Consider the following 18,278-nt stretch of genomic DNA (forward strand, 5'->3'; position numbering starts at 1 on the left):
GAAACCGGAGTGCCCGGAGGAAACCCACGCAAGCACGGGGAGAACATACAAACTCCGCACAGTAAGGCCGGGAGCTGGATTTGAACCCACTCAGGAGGTTCCCACGACCTCAGAACTGTGCCGCACACGCGCTAACCACTGCGCCGCCGTGCTGCCCGTGGTATATATAATATATATAAAAATGAATTGGAACTTTATTTTTTCCTCCATTTTTCACTTTTTGCACATGCACAAAATAACAGAACAATTCATAATACATTCTAAAAAGTTCTTTAAAAGTTTTTTAGGGGTATTCAGAACGAATTTTACAGAAGCATGTTACATCATTTTCTGTTCACACGATGGCAAATCATCTCGAAGCCTCAACGAATGTGTGGAGCATTTCCCTTGAGGATCACTGCTTCTTGGGGCTTCATTTTGCCTTCACTAGGTATTTACCCAAAAATGCAATTGCAATTTTTTTAATATAAAATATTGATACTTTTTGCAGGGGTCTGCTATATGTAGTGCTTAAAAATTTTAACAATCAGACGATTAAAAACCTCAGCTTCAACCTACTCCCTTTGGGCACATGTTTATGTTAATATTGTACTATTCAGCTGATTTTTTCGTTTGGTGCAAATAATTTATTGCTCCCCTTTGTTAACTGAAATCCAATCGCGATGTGATGCAGTGCGGTAGTGGATAGTGGAATCGCACAACACTGCGTTTTTCTGCAAAAATTTATAGACGGCAAACCCTAATAAAACGCCCCAGAAGATTGCGCTGTTTATTCACATTTCACCTCCATTAAAATTCGCCTAAAATCTTAATCCAAAACGTACCCAAATGATATTAAATTCTGTCGTTGAACCGTTTGGATAATCTGGATGGTTTTTGGTCTCTTTTGAAAAGGTAACACTCTGAAGTTTGGTCCCAAACTGAAATCATCACTGTAAGTACTATTAACATCAGCAATCTAAGTTGGAACATACAGAAATGGTAGGCATAAGGGCTATACAAATAAACATAACTTTTATTCTTGCCTGATTTTTTTTTTTTGCAATAAAATGCAAGATGAGTGTAGCATGATGCCAGTTCTAATTTGATCACAATCTGAAAAACTAAACATTAGTATTTTGCACATTTTTTTTTTAAAGTGTGCGTCTAGGAGTTACCAAAAGTGACTATTAGGAGACTCTAAAAAGACCAGTGACTAGTGACATCATACAAGACACCTCTTTGCTTCTCAACAGTCTGACGGCACGCAGGCGGGTTACAGCATGTCACTAGATAGATAGATAGATACTTTATTCATCCCCTAAGGGAAATTCACATTTCCAGCAGCATCCCTGAGCTAAGAACAGTACAATAAAAAAGCCAAAAGAATACAATATACAAATACCCAGTGTGACGTGCAAATGCCCACTGTAGCGTGTTATATAGAGTAACTAAATAGTGCTACACAGAATACATTTTTCAGTAAGATTCGGTAATATCCAATGTAGGTGGTGTGGTTTAATGTGGGCCTTTACTCTGCCGGGTGGAGTTAAAGAGCCTCATGGCATGAGGAAGAAAAGATCTCTTCAGTCTGTCCGTAGTACAATACAGTGACAGCAGTCTGTCGCTGAAACTGCTCTTCTGTCTGGAGATAATGCTGTGTAGTGGATGCGATGGATTGTCCATGATTGACCTCAGCTTTTTCAGTGCTCGTCTCTCAGCTACTGTTGTTAGGCTGTCCAGCTCTTTGCCCACAACAGAGCTCGCTTTCCTAGCCAGTTTATTGAGACGAGAGGCATCCTTCTTCTTGACGCTGCCTCCCCAACACGCTGCCGCATAGAAGAGGGCGCTTGCCACTACTGTCTCATAGAATATTTTCAGGAGCTTTTTGCAGATGTTGAAGGAGGCCAGCCTTCTGAGGAAGTAAAGTCGGCTTTGCCCTTTCCTACATAGAGCTTCTGTGTTGGCAGTCCAGTCCAGTCCAGTTTGTTGTCCAGCTGCACACCCAGGTATTTGTAGGTCTGGACAAATTCTACACATTCTCCCTTGATGGTTACAGGAACCGGGTGAGTTCTGGTTCTCCTGAAGTCCACCACCATCTCTCTGGTCTTGGTGGTGTTTAGGTGCAGGTGGTTTGCGTCGCTCCATCGAACAAAGTCCTGAATCAATTTCCTGTACTCCTCCTCCTGCCCGTTTCTGATACATCCCACGATCGCAGTGTCGTCGGCAAACTTTTGCACATGGCAGGACTAGTGTCAAGCCTTGGATGCATACATGGGATAAAAAAAAATGAGTTACACTTCAATTACAGTCACATTTATTTGTACAGCCCTTAATCACAAAATGTATCAAATTACTGCACAGGTTACAATTACACCATCCCTTGATCTTAAAACCTTCAAAATATTACTAAAACAAAAACATTTTAATACGGTTATATTCCTTATACAACATGGAAGCGTGTATGAACTGGTAGGTCATGCATCCAAGGTTTAAGTACTCACAAAAAACCAACTAGCTAAGAAAATGTACTTTCCTTTTAAAATCGCGTCTAAATTGCAATATTGGTCTGAAATATCGCAATTAGGTTTTTTTTTCCCCAGTCGTGCAGACCTGGTTGGTATTTTTTTGCTGCGCCCAAAAACAATTGGTTCATTCAACTATAATAGAAAGTATCTTGCTCACACATCCGCAGTCATTAATGAGATAAGCGACCAAGACTAACGTTACGTTTCCTCACTTAATCACTCAGACTTTCACAGAAAATTAAAACTTTATCTTACCACCATTGTGTTAAAGTGGAGCAGTTTTTTATGACGCACAATTAAACACCGCTTACAATTTAACAAACAAAAATATCCGACAGACCCGCGCGGTCATTAATCAGCTAACAACGAAACGCTAACTTGAGCGAGTTACCAGAGGCAACGTTACGTTTCAACATTTAAAAATGCAAAGAAAAAATAAAAACAAATAATGTAGTTGCCTACCCGGCTACTGAGCTCCCATCATCCTCGTCGGTGACTCCATGTATTCGTTGAGCCATCTCACCATCGTGGTGCTCCCGGGCCATATCACTTTTGCAAAGCTTAGAATTGACAAACTGTTTGGTGAAGTGTGGAGTGCACCCACACTTTTGCGAACTTAGGCCCAACTGTTTTCTCCATGTCCATTATGTTTCATGAGTTGAATTTTCTGCGACCTCTGAAAATAGCGCCTTAGTTTGCAATCCACATCAATCTGTTCTCCGTGACGTTTTGAGTGACGTACAAATCGCGCGACACAACGGATCGAACTAATTAGTTGCCAACGCTTTTAGTAAGCAATTTGTTGTTGCAGCTCTAAAAATATGTATATTAAAGAGAACCTGAAGTGTCCTTTTTAATTTGTGAGCACTCAGGAAGAGAAGTGATTTATGATAAATCCAAGCCAGTCTATTGAATCAAGTCACATTTATCTGTATAGCCCTTAGTCACAAGATGTCTCAAAGGACTGCACAGGTTACAATAACACCATCCCCTGATCATACACCAAGGAAATCCAAATTAAACAAGACGGTATAAACAAACATTTAAATATTTTATAGTTCTGAGACTGAACAGATTACATAAACCATCGTAGACAATTTTTTAAGAGAAACTCATAAACTACAGCAGCATTGCAGGTCGGGCTTAGGCTTTAAGATCTTACCTCTGATTAATGCACCACAACTCTAAGAACTTTTCTATAGCAAATGTAAATTTATTTAAAAAATTGGACTGACAAAATGTACACAACATGCTTGTGCCAGCTTTAACTTACTGGGGCAAGATGAATGTGTATGAGCTGCGACATAAAATATCCTACAATTCGTTGTAACTAAACTGAATATTCTCGATGCGGGCACACAACTGAACACACAATTCAACAGTTGTTGACAAAGCCAGAAAAAATAAAATGTCATATATACAGAAAATCAGATGTCTTGTGCAGTTTCTCAAATCAGTCTGAGTCGCTGTCAGCATCGCTGTCTGCCTCTTTGACATCCACGCTGAACTTGTACTCCTGGTCGCAACCCATGTACGCATCGCTCATGAAGTACAACGTGTAGTTGTGAACGCCCATCGCGGGGGCCACAAAATCCAGTTTCACCTGTCAAAACAAGGATCGATGAATTAGACTTATTGTAAACATCTATAGCAGGGGACAGGAACCTTTTTCAGCTAAAGTGCCAGGTGATTGAGAAGGATGTCATGCGCGTGCTAGTCAAATTGTCAAATTAAGAAATTGACTGTTTCAAATACAGTTCAAATACCGACCCAAAAAGATTTTTTTAAAATAAGTGTTTATTTGAACGCGTCTACGAGACACGTTCGTGCATGCGGTAGACAGGCAGCTTGACAGAGGCTGCAATGATGATTTCAGCCAGAAGATGGTATCAGTGAGAATAACATTTAGAAGTTACATATGCTACCTTTAAGAATGTTGAGGCCCACTTTGACCATCATTTTGTCCTCACTAATAGTTTTTAAGGAAAAGTGCAAGTAAAGTTCTTTTGAATGAATGCCACAAAATACTGTGAACGGATAAGGATATCGTCGTATTTACCTTCAGCGCAGATAAAAGCAGATAGGCGCAATGGAAAATAAAACAAGCTTTAAACTTCGAGGCCACATGATAGAAAAAACGTCTCACAGGGGCTGAACTAGTAGATTAAAGAGAGAAAGGGAGAGAATGAGCGAGAAAAACAGAGAAAAAGAACAAAAGAATGAGACAGAAAGAGAAAGTATAGAAAAAGACAAAGAGAAAACAATTAAGATAAATTAAAAAAGAAAGAAATAAAGACGGAGGGAGAGAGAGAAAGCAAGTGGGAAGGACCCCCCTTCCCATCCAGCCGGCCGCCTTATCCCGTGTCCGCTGACGTTCCGCCGGAAAGACCCGCAAAAAGTGAAAAACTGCGAAGCAGCGACGCCCCTTCAAAATTTTTTTTTTTTAAACCATTACAGACCGCGAAGCTCTGAAGCCGCGAACGTCGAACCGCGAAGTAGCGAGGTCCAACTGTACAAAATACAGCACCAGTTGCTTTGTGAGTGCTGCCTGGCTTTGGCAGCAACCAGTGGACATACTTAAAACAGAAAGTACTTTTTTTCCTGTGCTTCTCTCAGCATATTCTTGGGGGCCTGATTAAAACCCTTGACGGGCCTGAGCCGACCCCGCTGGCCGCATGTTTGACACTTATGAGTTAAAGGATTTCTTAACAACCTACTGCCAAACGGTGTATGTTTGTCTGACACCCTGATTAATAAACTGCAGTCGAGAATGAGCCATATATATATATATATATATATATATATATATATATATATATATATATATATATATATATACATACATACTGGACTGAGCCTCATCTTGCATGAACCAACAACGAGTTATAACCACTCGACTTTGGAACGCCACTTACTAATGTGTTTTGGACAAATTTGATCTCAGCCATACATACACATAAAAAGAGCCATATATGGCTTGCAAGCTGCATGTTCCCGACCCCTGATCTACAGAGTTTGACCAACTCACCTTTGCTTTCTGTTGAAGAGTCAGTCGCTTAATGGAGATTAGACTGTTGGACTTGGGGTCTCCAATCACAACCCACCATCCCTCTTCGCGATTCTGTCAAAGTGGATTTATTAGAGCTGTCTTTTTTTCTCCCAACATGAGGAAAAACAGGCACTTGCAAGAAATACCTGAGGGAACATGGGAGCGATGACAGGCCCGGTGACCTCCTCCTCTCGCTCCAGTTGAACCTGAACCAGAACTGGATTCCCACTGATTTAAAGAAAAAAAAAAAAGGAAAAATTAGAGTATTTAGGTTTTTTCACCGATCCGTGCTTGGCTTCTAAGCAATTCAAAGGAAAAATCGAATCTTGTGTAATATTTGACCTCTAAATTTATTGTGTAGTGCAACCAACATTGCTATATTTGAGAAGTTCTGCCTAATTTCCACTAATGCATTGTACAAGCTATAGAAATTGAAATGAAATATATAGATTTTTTTCTAATATCACATTGGAAGTTCATGTATGCTCAAACATATCTGACCCACTCCATTAAAACAAACATCAAATTAGCAACAATATGAGTTACATAGGAATAAATAAAAGATAGTGACCATGCATTTGCTACTATTTCCATTTGTATAACATGTATGTTACATTAAGGTCTAATCGTAATGTTGGCTGTTTGGTAAAGAGTTTTCGTCATGTTAGCCGGCGACAAGACAAGATTGTTGTGTCTTCAAGTTGCGTGTTGTTTCCTCTCCTTCCCTTATCTGGGAGACAGATGCATCTAGGGTCCTCCGAGTGAAATCAAATGTTTTGGGAAACTGAAGGACACAGGATGCTGACAAGCAAGCTTCCAGGGTTTAGTTGTTTCTTAGTCTTCTCCCAGATAGAAAATAATTAAGCTTCTGTACCTGTTCTTTTTAGTGTTAAAATGTCGCAATGAACCTGACAATCAGTGTTCCCTCTAAGCTGCGTGCGTGCGCAATTGCGCACTGCTCGCACATTCTCAGCGCACAAGAAAATCTAGCCAGCGCACAAAAAAATGAGGGCTCAAAATTACTAATTAAGAAGCCACTTAAGTGAAAGTTAAAGTGCATGAAGGTAAAAATACACAGGTTCCCCTGACGTTGTGTCATAAATGCGGTATTTTGAAGTCGAGTCGAAGTAGCACGAAGTTGAGTAAAGTTAGTAGTTTGTCGAGAACCGGCTTCTTCGGCTCGGCTCAATAAAAGGAAACGGCTCTTTTGGGTCCTAAACGACTTTTCAGGTTGTTTTTGCTTCTTTAATCTCAACATGACCAAATATTATGTAAAATTATGGAGAAAAAGACTTAAAGGAAGGGGGGATTAGAACAAAAAAGAAAAAAAATACCAAAATAAAAAGTAGTGAAAAGCTGAGAAAAAAAGAAACAAAAAGAGAAAAAAAGGAAAAAAAAATAGAAAAAAGCCAGAAAAAAACAAAAGAAAGAAATGTAGGAAACAAGTAAATAGAGAACAAAAAGAAAAAAGTAACAGCTCGGAAAAAGTAAACACAATGAGATTTTTTTTTTAAAGGAATTAAAAAAAAAAAAAGTAGAAAAAAACACGGAAAAAAAGAAAAAGGATGTGTTGCATTCAAATAATTTCCAATTATATCATGAAATGAAATGATCTGCATTTATATAGCGCTTTTCAAGTCAATGACTTCCCAAAGCGCTTTACATTGTGCTTCACATTTCCCAATAGCGGCCTTGATCTGTCCAGCCATGTAAGGCGCTAACCTGCTTATTGGGGGTATCGGGGGTTCAGTGTCTTACCCAAGGACACTTCGGCATGCAACACGGACAAGCCGGGATTCGAACTGGGATCCCTATCAAGTGAATCGTGATGCCAACATTGTACTTCCACTAAAAAATGTGATTAAGTACAGTTCTGTATCTTACAACCGACTAAATAAGCCCCCAAAAAAATGTTAATATTATGCAACAAAATATATCAGAAAATAAAAAGAAATGGATATCTTGTGAAAGAATTGTAAGAACAAACGACCTTTGCAATAGTACATGAGTCAATTCATTCAAAAGAGAAAAATAATTTTGCATTGCCGGAAACTCAGCAAAATGTAACTTGATGTCAAGTTTTGGACATGTTTGATAATTAATTATCTTGCCACACTTGGGATTATGGTTGCTCACTGTTTTTTCAAGCGTTGCTCGCCGACTTTGTATGAATGCTCAGACCCGTGGAAAATTAGAGGGAACATTGCTGACAATACCAAAATAAAGCAGAAAGTCAAATATTTTTTACTTCTAAACATTAAATTATAGTCTTAAGTGTAATATAGTGATTTATGAAAAATGAATCACCGGCAACCCTTATGAGCAAAACTTCAAGCAACACCGTAGTATTCGACCACTAGATATCGCTCTATTGTGTAGTACAACCGAAAACCTGTGCTACAAAGCACAAAGAAGATTACAAACTAAAGGGACTCAAAATGATAAAACTGCTCCAAATTCTTTTCTAGTCCAGCCTTTTAAGAGGATTTGGGGGACATCCTTAGCAGAAAGATGGAAGAAAATCATGTCAGGTCCCTCTCTCTGTGAGCCTCATATAAAATAAATACAAGTCCTGTTACCTGGCAAGTGGAGGCCAGAGCAAGAACCTCACTTGTAATGCTTCGTTCGGGGATAGTGGGAGCGCCCCATAAAACATAGGCGCCATTTCATGGCCAAAACCAGATTTCAAAGAGCACAAGTGTTTAAACCCTGACCATTCCTGTAAAATGCCAATCCAAGACCTACACTAAGTAAATTGAAAGTTTTTTTTTTTCTTGTTTGGAGAATTTAGACGGTTTTGGTCTCTTTTACAAGGTAACACTCTGAAATTTTGGCCCACACTAAAATAATCAATGCAAGTGCTACTAAAATTGAGTACTCCGATTTGGAACACACAGAAAAAGGTTTTTATTAATGACCTGAATTGCTTTTTGTAATCAAATGCCTGCAGGGGAGTGTGGCATGGGCATCTTACCAGGGAAACATGTGAGACAATAGCTTGCAGCCTTACCTGGTAGCTTGTCAAATTTGATCACAATCCAAAAAAGTGTAGGTCTAGCAGTTTCCAAAAGTGGCCATTTGGAGATGAAAAATGTACGACTATTAAAAACTTTGCAACTGTGTATTTTACTTTGGCTTGTTTTTTTAGATATTTCAAAAGAATTATAAATGTTTGAATTCCCTCTCATTCCAGGATTCAGTCAATGGTTGTGCCCACTTGCACGAAATAATGGTGTGTAAAAATAGATCCCGAGTTGTATTAAGGAATGTATATTTATGGCTTTATTTGAATACACATCGATTAATTGCATACATTTATGTTGGGAATTTCATTGGCTAACAAATGTTCCAATCATCATTTGAATCAGTTACTGCTGGATAAAGATATTCGGAACTAAAAAAAGGCAGTCCCGGTTTTATCAATACAGGCTAACAGACTGTAAAAAAAACAAAACCTGCTTTTGCCCGAGAGTGAATTCAATCAAAAGGACCGAGGCTAACAGCCATATTGGGAATAATTTTACGACTGTTTATTTGTAAACAAAAATAACGTGGCGAAGCGACATTATTACGACAAGGAACCTTCAATGAAACAGAAATGCTTTGAGGTGAATTTTTTTTTTCTCTCTGTCGGTGGAGTAAATGTTTTACGGTTGGATTCACTAGACAGTCCTGGAAGTAACAACTACATGTTTGTGGACATTAAACTCATTTGACGGCTGTGAGGGGACATATTTGGTGAGCTATACCAGCTTTATAGTTTTCGGGTATCTTGTTTCAGACTGATTGTGAAGTTTCTGTGATATGATGACCATTTCAAAATATATCTAAAACCCCAAGAGTGCTTTTCCAAAGATATGTGGCATATTTCAGTGACTGGTGACATTGTAGAGACACTTATTTATTTATCAACAGTCTGGCAGCCCGCCACCAAGTTAAAGGGCTAATAAAATGCACGTTCATTTGGTAGTGGTACTTTTGCTTACTATTCGAGTAAATTTTTGTTTACCACTAGAAGGCACTAAATAATACACAATGAGATTTAAAGCAAACCTCTTGATGTTGTCCTTTTCGGCCACCTCGTAGGACAGCTCGATGTTAGGATAGCGGTTGCAGAAGCGAGCCACGTCCGCCATCTGAGCGTCAGTAAGCTGTAGCAAACCGCTTCTGTCTTCATCCTCCATTTCCATGATATCGAAAATGCTCTCCACACCCTATTTAGTTTAAGACAGGAGGACTCCTAGTACGGTGCGCGTAATAGTTTTGAGAAACAAGACCCTTACCTTCTCTAAGCAGCGCTTGATGTGCTCTGAGGTGAAGAATGGGAGTTGTTTGAGGTAGGAATCCTTAGACCACATAGCCTGTGTGACCATCTGGGCTAATTCCATCGCTGCCAGGGCGGGACTCAGCCAGCCGTTACTGGACAGCACATCTACACAAGCCTGGATCAAACGTACGGCCTGGCAAATCCAAACGAGATGTTATATGACTAGCCCATGAATTACAAAAAGGAAAATTTGTTCCTACTTTGCTCAGGATGTCCTCAGTGTCTGACTGCAGCTCAGCACTCAGCTGCATCCTGGAGAGGTGCGCCTGGAGCAGCAGGTTGGTCTTCACGTGGGGATCGTTGAACTTGGGGTTGTTCAGTTTGTGGGGAACCTTCTGCGCCAGCTGCAGTTGTCAAAAGAAAAAAGTACTGTAAATTGAGGTCTACAAGCTGCTACTTCTTTTCGTGGATCTCTCCAGCTGCGGTCCTTGTCGGGGACCTGCTTCGACGCGACACAAAGTAACACACTGTCCCGATTAAGACACTTGATTGCGGACTGTGTTCTCAGCTGTCAATCTTAACTAGCGTAGCTGTAAATTTTTGGTATTAAAATATACGCTGAAGTACAATAACATTCTCAAAACAAACCTAAATGTACTGTACTGACTAAAAATCTGAAGCCTATACAATAACTACACCCTTGACACAAGCAACTCATTTTAAGGTCTTCCCATCCCTTGCAAACATGACAAACTGATAGACGAAGTGTTCTTTAATAGTAGATGTAATTTACGTTTTGAACGCTAGGTAGTAGAGTGACGTTTTGTTAGTTTTATTCCTGGTACAAAATGTGAAAGTCCAACATGGTAGTACATTTTTTTTTGTAGAATTTGTACATGTTCATGGCATAAATATCTTAAAAAATCATTGTTTGCCTGGAGAAAAATGCCATATCTGTTAGTTTTCCATGTTAGCCAAGATATTATACTGTGACTGAATTATTTGGTATATTCATGTTTGTAAACACTTGGGTTTAATGTCAAACGCTGAAGCTAATAAAGTACCTTTGATTCATTCACAATTTCAGTTTGTCATTTTTAAAAATTATGTTTTGATACATCATAAAAAGGGGCAAGCACGCTCGTTCTTAGGCTCATGGAGAGTTTGGCTTGTTGTTTATCTGTGTTCAACACTTAAAAGAGGTAAACACGTACAGGGAACTGTACACCAAGTATTGAAACTACAATCATAAATCATTATACAGTACATACAAACCAAGGAAGGGGTACATGATAATTATCTGGCTAAATGTCATCTGACTGATAACAGCATAATATGGCAGTTTTCGTCCCAGTAGGGAAAAATATACTCAATAATTAGTCACCTGCTAAATGTTACTAAATCTTACTTCAAAAAAATGTAAATCTTACACATTTTTAATAGTGAAAAATTGCACCAAATGAAAAATTGAAGACATTTTAATTAAGGCCTTATTTTTAGGTTAATGAATTCAATGCTTTCTAAGACTTGTCAAGGATCCATGGGAACCCTGTGCTTGTAAAAAAACAAAGAAGAGTTTCTTCCGTAAATCTGCTCATGCATCTTTTAATCCAATGCGCTCTTGTCGTCTGGGATTTACGATTTGTGACAGGAAATATTTTGTAAGGCTCATATACCTGACGGAGGAGCGTGTCCTCATGATGCCGGATGGGAATGTTTTTATACTCTGCGGCGTTGGAAATGATCTCGATTAAACCGCGGATTTTTGTCTTGGCGTTGAGGGACATGCTGAAAAGCTCTGCAAAAAAATAAAAATCAAACACATAAAATCCAATCAAACCCCCCTAACATAAGTGAATGAGCGTCCCTGTAAGGCATTAGAATGACACAAACCGATGGTGGTGTAATTGATGTAGTAGTAGGCAGCAATCATGCCCAAGTTGAGCGGTGCAACATCCATCTCGTCTTCAATGCTGATGCACTTGGACTGCTCCAGGTCATTCAGCGTGTGTTCCACCAGCTCCGACAGGTGATCAGACAAGTGCCGATGGGACATGCCTGACAAGAGATCACCATAAAATTAGCAAACTCACTTGCTGGCTCGTTATTATCTTTCAAAGAGAGGTAGATAAACTTACCTTGCAGATTGTAGTAGTTTGGGTTCTGGGTCATACGACGATAGAGGAATGTCCAGGTCAGGTAGTCTACAGCGTCCTGCTTGTTTTCCACCGTTTTAGTGACAATTTCGGCATTGAAGTGGTCGTGGAGGCAGTGGTCCAAGTGGGATTCCACAGGCAAGGGCTCATACAAAAATTTCTTGAAGAAGTCCTGAGGAAAAAGCAAAAATGTTCTCATGGTTGACGTGACATTTACCAAAATTTCCGCACTATAGGCGCAACTACCACCCTGTCCACCTGAAAAAAAAAAAAGTCTTTTGTCATATATAAGGTGGACTTGCAGAAAGAGCTCCGATACTTATTAGTGTATAACCGTGACGCATTTGATAAACTTCAGTCATTGCACTAATAAATATAACTTATCAGGCGAAAAATGTTGCTGACCGAAATCAAAACATTGTATGCAACGAGAATCAAACGCAGGTAGTAACGGTGAAAGTTCTGAGACCGAACCACTAGTGTTACAGATAACTTTCGAAAAAACATCAGATTTGCTTTCATTTTTACACTATTTTTACTCATGAAGCCAGAAACGAATGTTAGAGAATGGAAAAAACAATGTCGTCCTGAAAAAAAGACAACAACAACAACAAAAACGCAAAAAGCAAAGAGGGAAAAATTGTATCTGCAAGTGTATCTGATAATGAATCGAACTTAGCATTTATTCATAGTTAACAGGACAATTTGCTATTTTCTCCATTCTTTACCATCAGTGTCTGGCACCTTGGATAAAAATAGTGTGATGAGATCAAACTGATACCTTTTGGAATGTCATCTGTATTACTGGTGGTCTAGTGGTTAGTGTAAGCACTCTCACCACCGCAGCCCATGTTCAATTTCTGTTGCATACAATGTTTTTGGATTTCAAGCAGCGATGTTTTCTAATTGATAAATATCATGATGTACTGTAAAGCCTTGTGTAGTAACACTGTAGGTGTATAAGGCACATCGAGTTATAAGGCGCATTTTGAAATTTCGGGCCAATTTTGCGTTTTTAGGTGAGCCTTACAGTCCGGAAAATAAGGTATATTAAAACAAACACATACCTTCTTTGAACCCTGACACATGATAACACAGCGCCCCTCGTCATCAAGAATTGGTCTATTGGCCTTGCCTACCATTTGAAGGACGTCATATATGGGATAGTCCACATAACTGCAGGAATGATGGAAAGTATATGAGAAATAAAGTTATAAGAGTGCAAGTGTAAATAAACAACATATCCAAGCCACTTTTCACTAAGCTAAAGGTTTTAAGTAATTGGATTAATATCTTATTTAGTTCTGCAATTTCTTTAACCATCAAATGTATTTTTATGAGTCTAAAAACAGTGAACAATTAGTTTTCCTGTTAATCACAGTGTTCTCGTTTGCCCGCATCCCTGCGTCCTAGACGCATTATTTTTGCTGGGGACGCATCGTGTCAAATCAACGTGCGTCCCCGGGACGCAACTTTTTTGACACCAAATTGTCATCATTTTTTAACAAAGATTTACCGCACTTCAAACTTTTCGTGAGGCAGATCTGCCATTGTTGTTTTGGTCTCACGGTCCGAGTTTTCGTTTGCACGCCAATCTTCAGTTCGAGTTGTGTAGAGAAAGTTCGTTTCTTTTTAGAGAACCGGCTTTTTCGGCTCAACTCATCAAAGAGCCGGCTCTCAAACGGCTCACTTGCTTTGATGCATTATATTATGAATGATTATGTTGTATAAAGTTAAGAAAAAAAGGAAGTATAAAAGGAGAAAATGAAAAAAGACAGGTTTGTGGTGATCCCTTTATATCAGTATATTTCCAACAATAATTTAATGCAGAAAATGAATTAATAATTTGAATAAGAAAATGTATTATTCTACTTAATTATATTTGCATGTATTTTTTCCTTCTAAAGTGAACGTCCAAGCCACTTCATTTTTTAACTTCTTTTATAATAAACCTCATACATGTCGAGCAACTCAGTGTCTCACAACAAAATGTTTAATAACAATATATATGATATAAGGAAACACATGTACAATATAACATGTTAAACTACATAAACATGTTTGAAAAAAAAAGATTTTTTTGTATTTTGTAAGGGAAAATACGACAGTTTGTAAGGGCATGGAGCACACTAAATTTGGGGGACCCATAGATCTCTGTAGATGTCTGATTTTTGAGTATGCGAGTCCCCGGGACCCATCACTTTTCAGAGGTAAAATGAACACTGTAATCACCAATCATTAAAAAGTCTGACTTGCCAGTCCCAACTTTATCCAATCCTGTTTTTTAAAACGAAACTTACTGAACACATATATTTCAAAACTGGGTTTTATCCTTAAAGATAGTTCTACAGGGTAATAAAACTGTTTTCTTGGCAAACAAAGAACACTTCTTAAAAAGGATAATTTGTGAATGGTCTAAGCAAATAGTGCCTATTTCATAAAGACTTGGCAAATCACAATTATCACAAAATTAAGAAAATCAGTACAGAAAATGAGATGCACCCTCACTGAAACTTTGGCAAGTTTATTCTGTTTTTAATTCTGGACACCTGCAAAGCAAATTGCATAGGATGCCGGTTCATTATTTTGACTATTATGCACCGTTTACTATATTGCCACTATCGGCCAAATCATGTTGCTGTTATTTAATTTCCAAACCCTTTTAGACAGATGTGCTTTTTGTAACCTATAAGATTTATTAAAAAAGGGCTTTAGGGGAGAACTTGTTAGAACTGGTGTGATTTTCTTATATGAGGGTTGGGTCCTCTCCTATTCTCCTTCAAGATCAATTTATATCTTCTTATTTTTGGGAGTTTCCACTAAACTATAAGCTTATCACTTACTCGTAACAGTTAGTTTGAAAACTAAGCACAGTTTTAGATTTATTCTTGAATTCATCTTTCGGTATCTATGATTTTATTCAGCAATATCCCTCAAGCCTTTACTCACGCATGAATGATGCCATTGTAGTACTGCGTGTCCATGACAATAACAAGATGGGCAGAGATGTTGACCCCCCAGCAGAGGGAGCGAGACGCCACCACCACCTGAACAGCACCTGGGAAAAAAAAGATCACAAACAAAACACAAATGATGACCTCTTAAACCTTAACAGTCAAATGCAGCACAAAGAAAAACAGCAAAAGCAGTTGTACCAGAGTTGAAAAGTTGCTCCACTATTTTCCGTTCAGTTGCAGACAGACCCTCGTGGAGGTAGGCCACACCATTGGCCAGTGTTTCTTTCAAAGTTGCGTCAGTGATCTTCTCCAGGAAAGGCGCAAGATCTTTCTCAGAGCAATGCAGGAACCTAAGATGACAAACATTAACAGTGACAATCAAAATTTGTTGATCAACTCCACATTTCCTGTAAAATTCGTCTAAAATCCCAAACCAAGACGTATGTAAAATAATTTAGATGCTGTTCTGCACCATTTGGAGAACAGACAGTTAAGGTCTCTTTTGGAAGGTAACACTCTGAAGTTTGATCCAAACTGAAATAATGACAGCAAGTGCCATTAACATTGGAACACACAAATGGATTTTTAATCTTGCCCGAATGTTGTTTGCAATCAACTGCCTGCAGATGAGTGCAGCATAGGCAACTTAGCTGGAAAACAGGATAGACAATAGCTTAAAGCCTTAACTAGTACCTCGTCAAATTTTATCACAATCTAAAGAACTGAACATTGTATTTATCACATTTTTCTCAGAGTAAGTTTAAGCGTTTTCAAAAGTGGCCATTTAGAAAAGACCAATTTACAACACTAAAACCTTTGCAAATGTATTTTTTTTTTACCTCTGCCATTTTTAGACAACGTAAAAAGAGTTGTAAATGTTCGACTTTTCTTTCCAGGAGTCAATCCATGATTGTGTACATTTGTGTGTGATGATTGCACATAAAAATGGGACCCAGGTTCCATTTACACGTGTTCATTTTCTGCTCTGATTTTAATACACTCCCGAAAAATAGAATCAGATTATGTTAGGAATTTCATAGGCTAACCTATGTGTCAATCAACATTAAAATTGGTTACTAGTAGCTGAAGATAATCAGAGCCACAACAGCCAATATCAGTTTTAACAAACAGGCCCATATAGGCGTATGCTGACGGTGAAAAAAAGCCTGCTATTGGCCAAGAGTGGTGTCAATCACAAGGTCAGAGTGTAACTACCATAATGGGAAGAATTTTTCAAGACTGTTTATTTAAAAAGGTGAGTTTTGGACCAAAATGAACGAATGACAAGAAGGAATGGATTGGATCCAACATGGCGGCGCATGGATACATGCTTGCGGCTCGTTGTCCAGCTAATCTTCTATTTATTGCCGTTCTCTTGTCTTTTTTGCTTTCACTTTTGGACACATGTGTGGCCAAAAATACTTACAGTAGGGACGAACTTATTCGGTTGGGTGGGCGTCTAAATTTCGACTTTTCGGGCACTTTTTATACCGCCTATGATATACCGAGCAAACTTCAAAGAGACCCGGCATCCTTGTGGACGGCTATTCCGCTTAAACGACGACAACGGCGCCGTAAGGACAGAAAACAGAAGCGTGGTTGCCGTGCAGGCAGATGTGTGAAGCGTGCGAAGTCTAAGGAGCAAGAAGGACGCGAGGAAGGACGCGAGGATGTAACTAATTCCACCATTCATCCCTCGCCGGACAACCCACACGAAAAGCCACAAGAGCGGCAGCTTTTGAAGATTTCGACAAAGACTACAAAGAGTTCAGCTAAGTCAAATGATTCAGCAAAGCTGAAATTTGGTCTGTTAAATATTAGATCGCTTGCTCCAAAAGCTTTACTTGTTGATAACATTATTCGTGATTATAAACTTAACTGTATGGGTCTGTGTGAAACTTGGTTACGCCCGGATGAGTACTTAGCGCTAAATTATGCTTCTCCCCCAGACTACGAGAGTAGCCATATGGCACGCACGTTGAAAAGGGGTGGTGGTGTTGCGCTAATTTCTGAAAAATCGCTCAAATTTAATCCACGTACCTCTAATAATTACAAGGCGTTTGAGGCTCTTGTTATGCGGTCCTCTCTATTGTCAATTTATGTAAAACCTATCTATCGTGCACCTGGGCCATACACAACTTTCTTAGACGAATTTGCTGAACTTTTGTCTGAACTTGTAACCTATGCAGACAAAATTATAATTATGGGAGACTTTAACATTCATATGAACTCCCCACTCAATTCACTTACTATTGCGTTTAGGTCTCTAATTGATGCATTTGGCTTTAATCAACTGGTTGATTTGCCAACCCATAAAAATGGGAACACGCTAGACTTGATTCTGACTCGAGGAGTTTTAACCTCAAACATTATGGTGTTACCGTGTACTACCGTTATCTCGGATCATTATTTAGTTACATTTGAGGTGCTAGCTAAGTGTAGTGTTAAAAAAGCTGAAGTATTTAGCGGACGCAATATAAGCACTGGCACAGTTTCTGAGCTCTTTGAACTCCTTCCTGGAGCAGTTGCGTCCTTTCCTACATACAATGGCTCGATTGACTCACTCATGAATGAGTTCAATACCACCCTGACTAGTGTGCTGGATTCAATAGCGCCCATAAAACTAAAATCACGTCCTAAAAGACGCACGCCTTGGTTTACTGATGAAACTAGAACCCTTAAACAAGAATGCAGGAAATTGGAAAGAAAATGGCGCGCTACCAAGCTTGAGGTTTTCCATCAAACCTGGTGTGACAGCTTGTTAAAGTATAAAGCGGCCCTTGCCTCTGCAAAATCGGCCTACCTTTCGAAGGTGATTGCGTCTCAAAAGAACAACCCTAAAGCCCTTTTTGACACTGTAGCATCGCTTACAAGGCAACAGACTATCGCAGATAGTTCGACACATTCTGCTCAGGACTTAATGGTCTTCTTTACTAAGAAGATTCAATGCATACAGGAAGAAATTGCTAAAGAAATTATTAATACCACACATATTAAAGGACTGAAATTTACAGATGCATGACAGGGTGGCTGCCTTGGGAAAATGGCCGGTTTTAGTGAACTGTCACTTGATGATCTCAAACAGGTGGTAAATGCGGCCAAACCGACAACTTGCCAGTTCGACCCGCTCCCAGGTTCACTTATTAAAAGTCTTTTTGGCGTCCTTGGACCTTCAGTTCTAAATATCATAAACATATCACTCTCCTCAGGTGTAGTTCCAGCAGCTTTTAAGTCCGCCGTTATTAAACCCACACTGAAACAACCCAACCTTGATCCAGAAATATTAAGTAATTACAGACCTGTGTCAAACCTACCTTTCCTCTCTAAAGTACTCGAAAAAGT

General features: G+C 39.1%; 1 protein-coding gene and 1 long non-coding RNA gene across 2 annotated transcripts in view; one reads left to right on the forward strand and one right to left on the reverse strand.

The window, feature by feature from the left end:
* The window catches only part of LOC148364968 (uncharacterized), a 253,508-nt gene that overhangs the window by 128,081 nt on the left and 107,149 nt on the right, over positions 1-18,278 (forward strand). The gene's annotated exons all lie outside the window — the stretch shown is intronic.
* Positions 3,697-18,278, reverse strand: part of snrnp200 (small nuclear ribonucleoprotein 200 (U5)) — a 30,823-nt gene continuing 16,241 nt past the window's right edge. The window contains exons 33-44 of the mRNA XM_088335333.1: positions 15,135-15,286; positions 14,929-15,037; positions 13,047-13,155; positions 11,962-12,151; positions 11,717-11,881; positions 11,500-11,621; positions 10,084-10,227; positions 9,840-10,016; positions 9,610-9,770; positions 5,703-5,784; positions 5,536-5,628; positions 3,697-4,110 (exon numbers count right to left, since the gene is read on the reverse strand). Of these exons, the coding sequence (XP_088191459.1) occupies positions 3,961-4,110; positions 5,536-5,628; positions 5,703-5,784; positions 9,610-9,770; positions 9,840-10,016; positions 10,084-10,227; positions 11,500-11,621; positions 11,717-11,881; positions 11,962-12,151; positions 13,047-13,155; positions 14,929-15,037; positions 15,135-15,286 (1,654 nt within the window). The 3' untranslated portion in view covers positions 3,697-3,960. The remainder of the gene's footprint in view (positions 4,111-5,535; positions 5,629-5,702; positions 5,785-9,609; positions 9,771-9,839; positions 10,017-10,083; positions 10,228-11,499; positions 11,622-11,716; positions 11,882-11,961; positions 12,152-13,046; positions 13,156-14,928; positions 15,038-15,134; positions 15,287-18,278) is intronic.

Source organism: Urocampus carinirostris, chromosome 5 (genome assembly GCF_059441175.1).
Source record: "Urocampus carinirostris isolate Australia breed hairy pipefish chromosome 5, RoL_Ucar_1.0, whole genome shotgun sequence".
Taxonomy (NCBI): Eukaryota; Metazoa; Chordata; class Actinopteri; order Syngnathiformes; family Syngnathidae; genus Urocampus; species Urocampus carinirostris.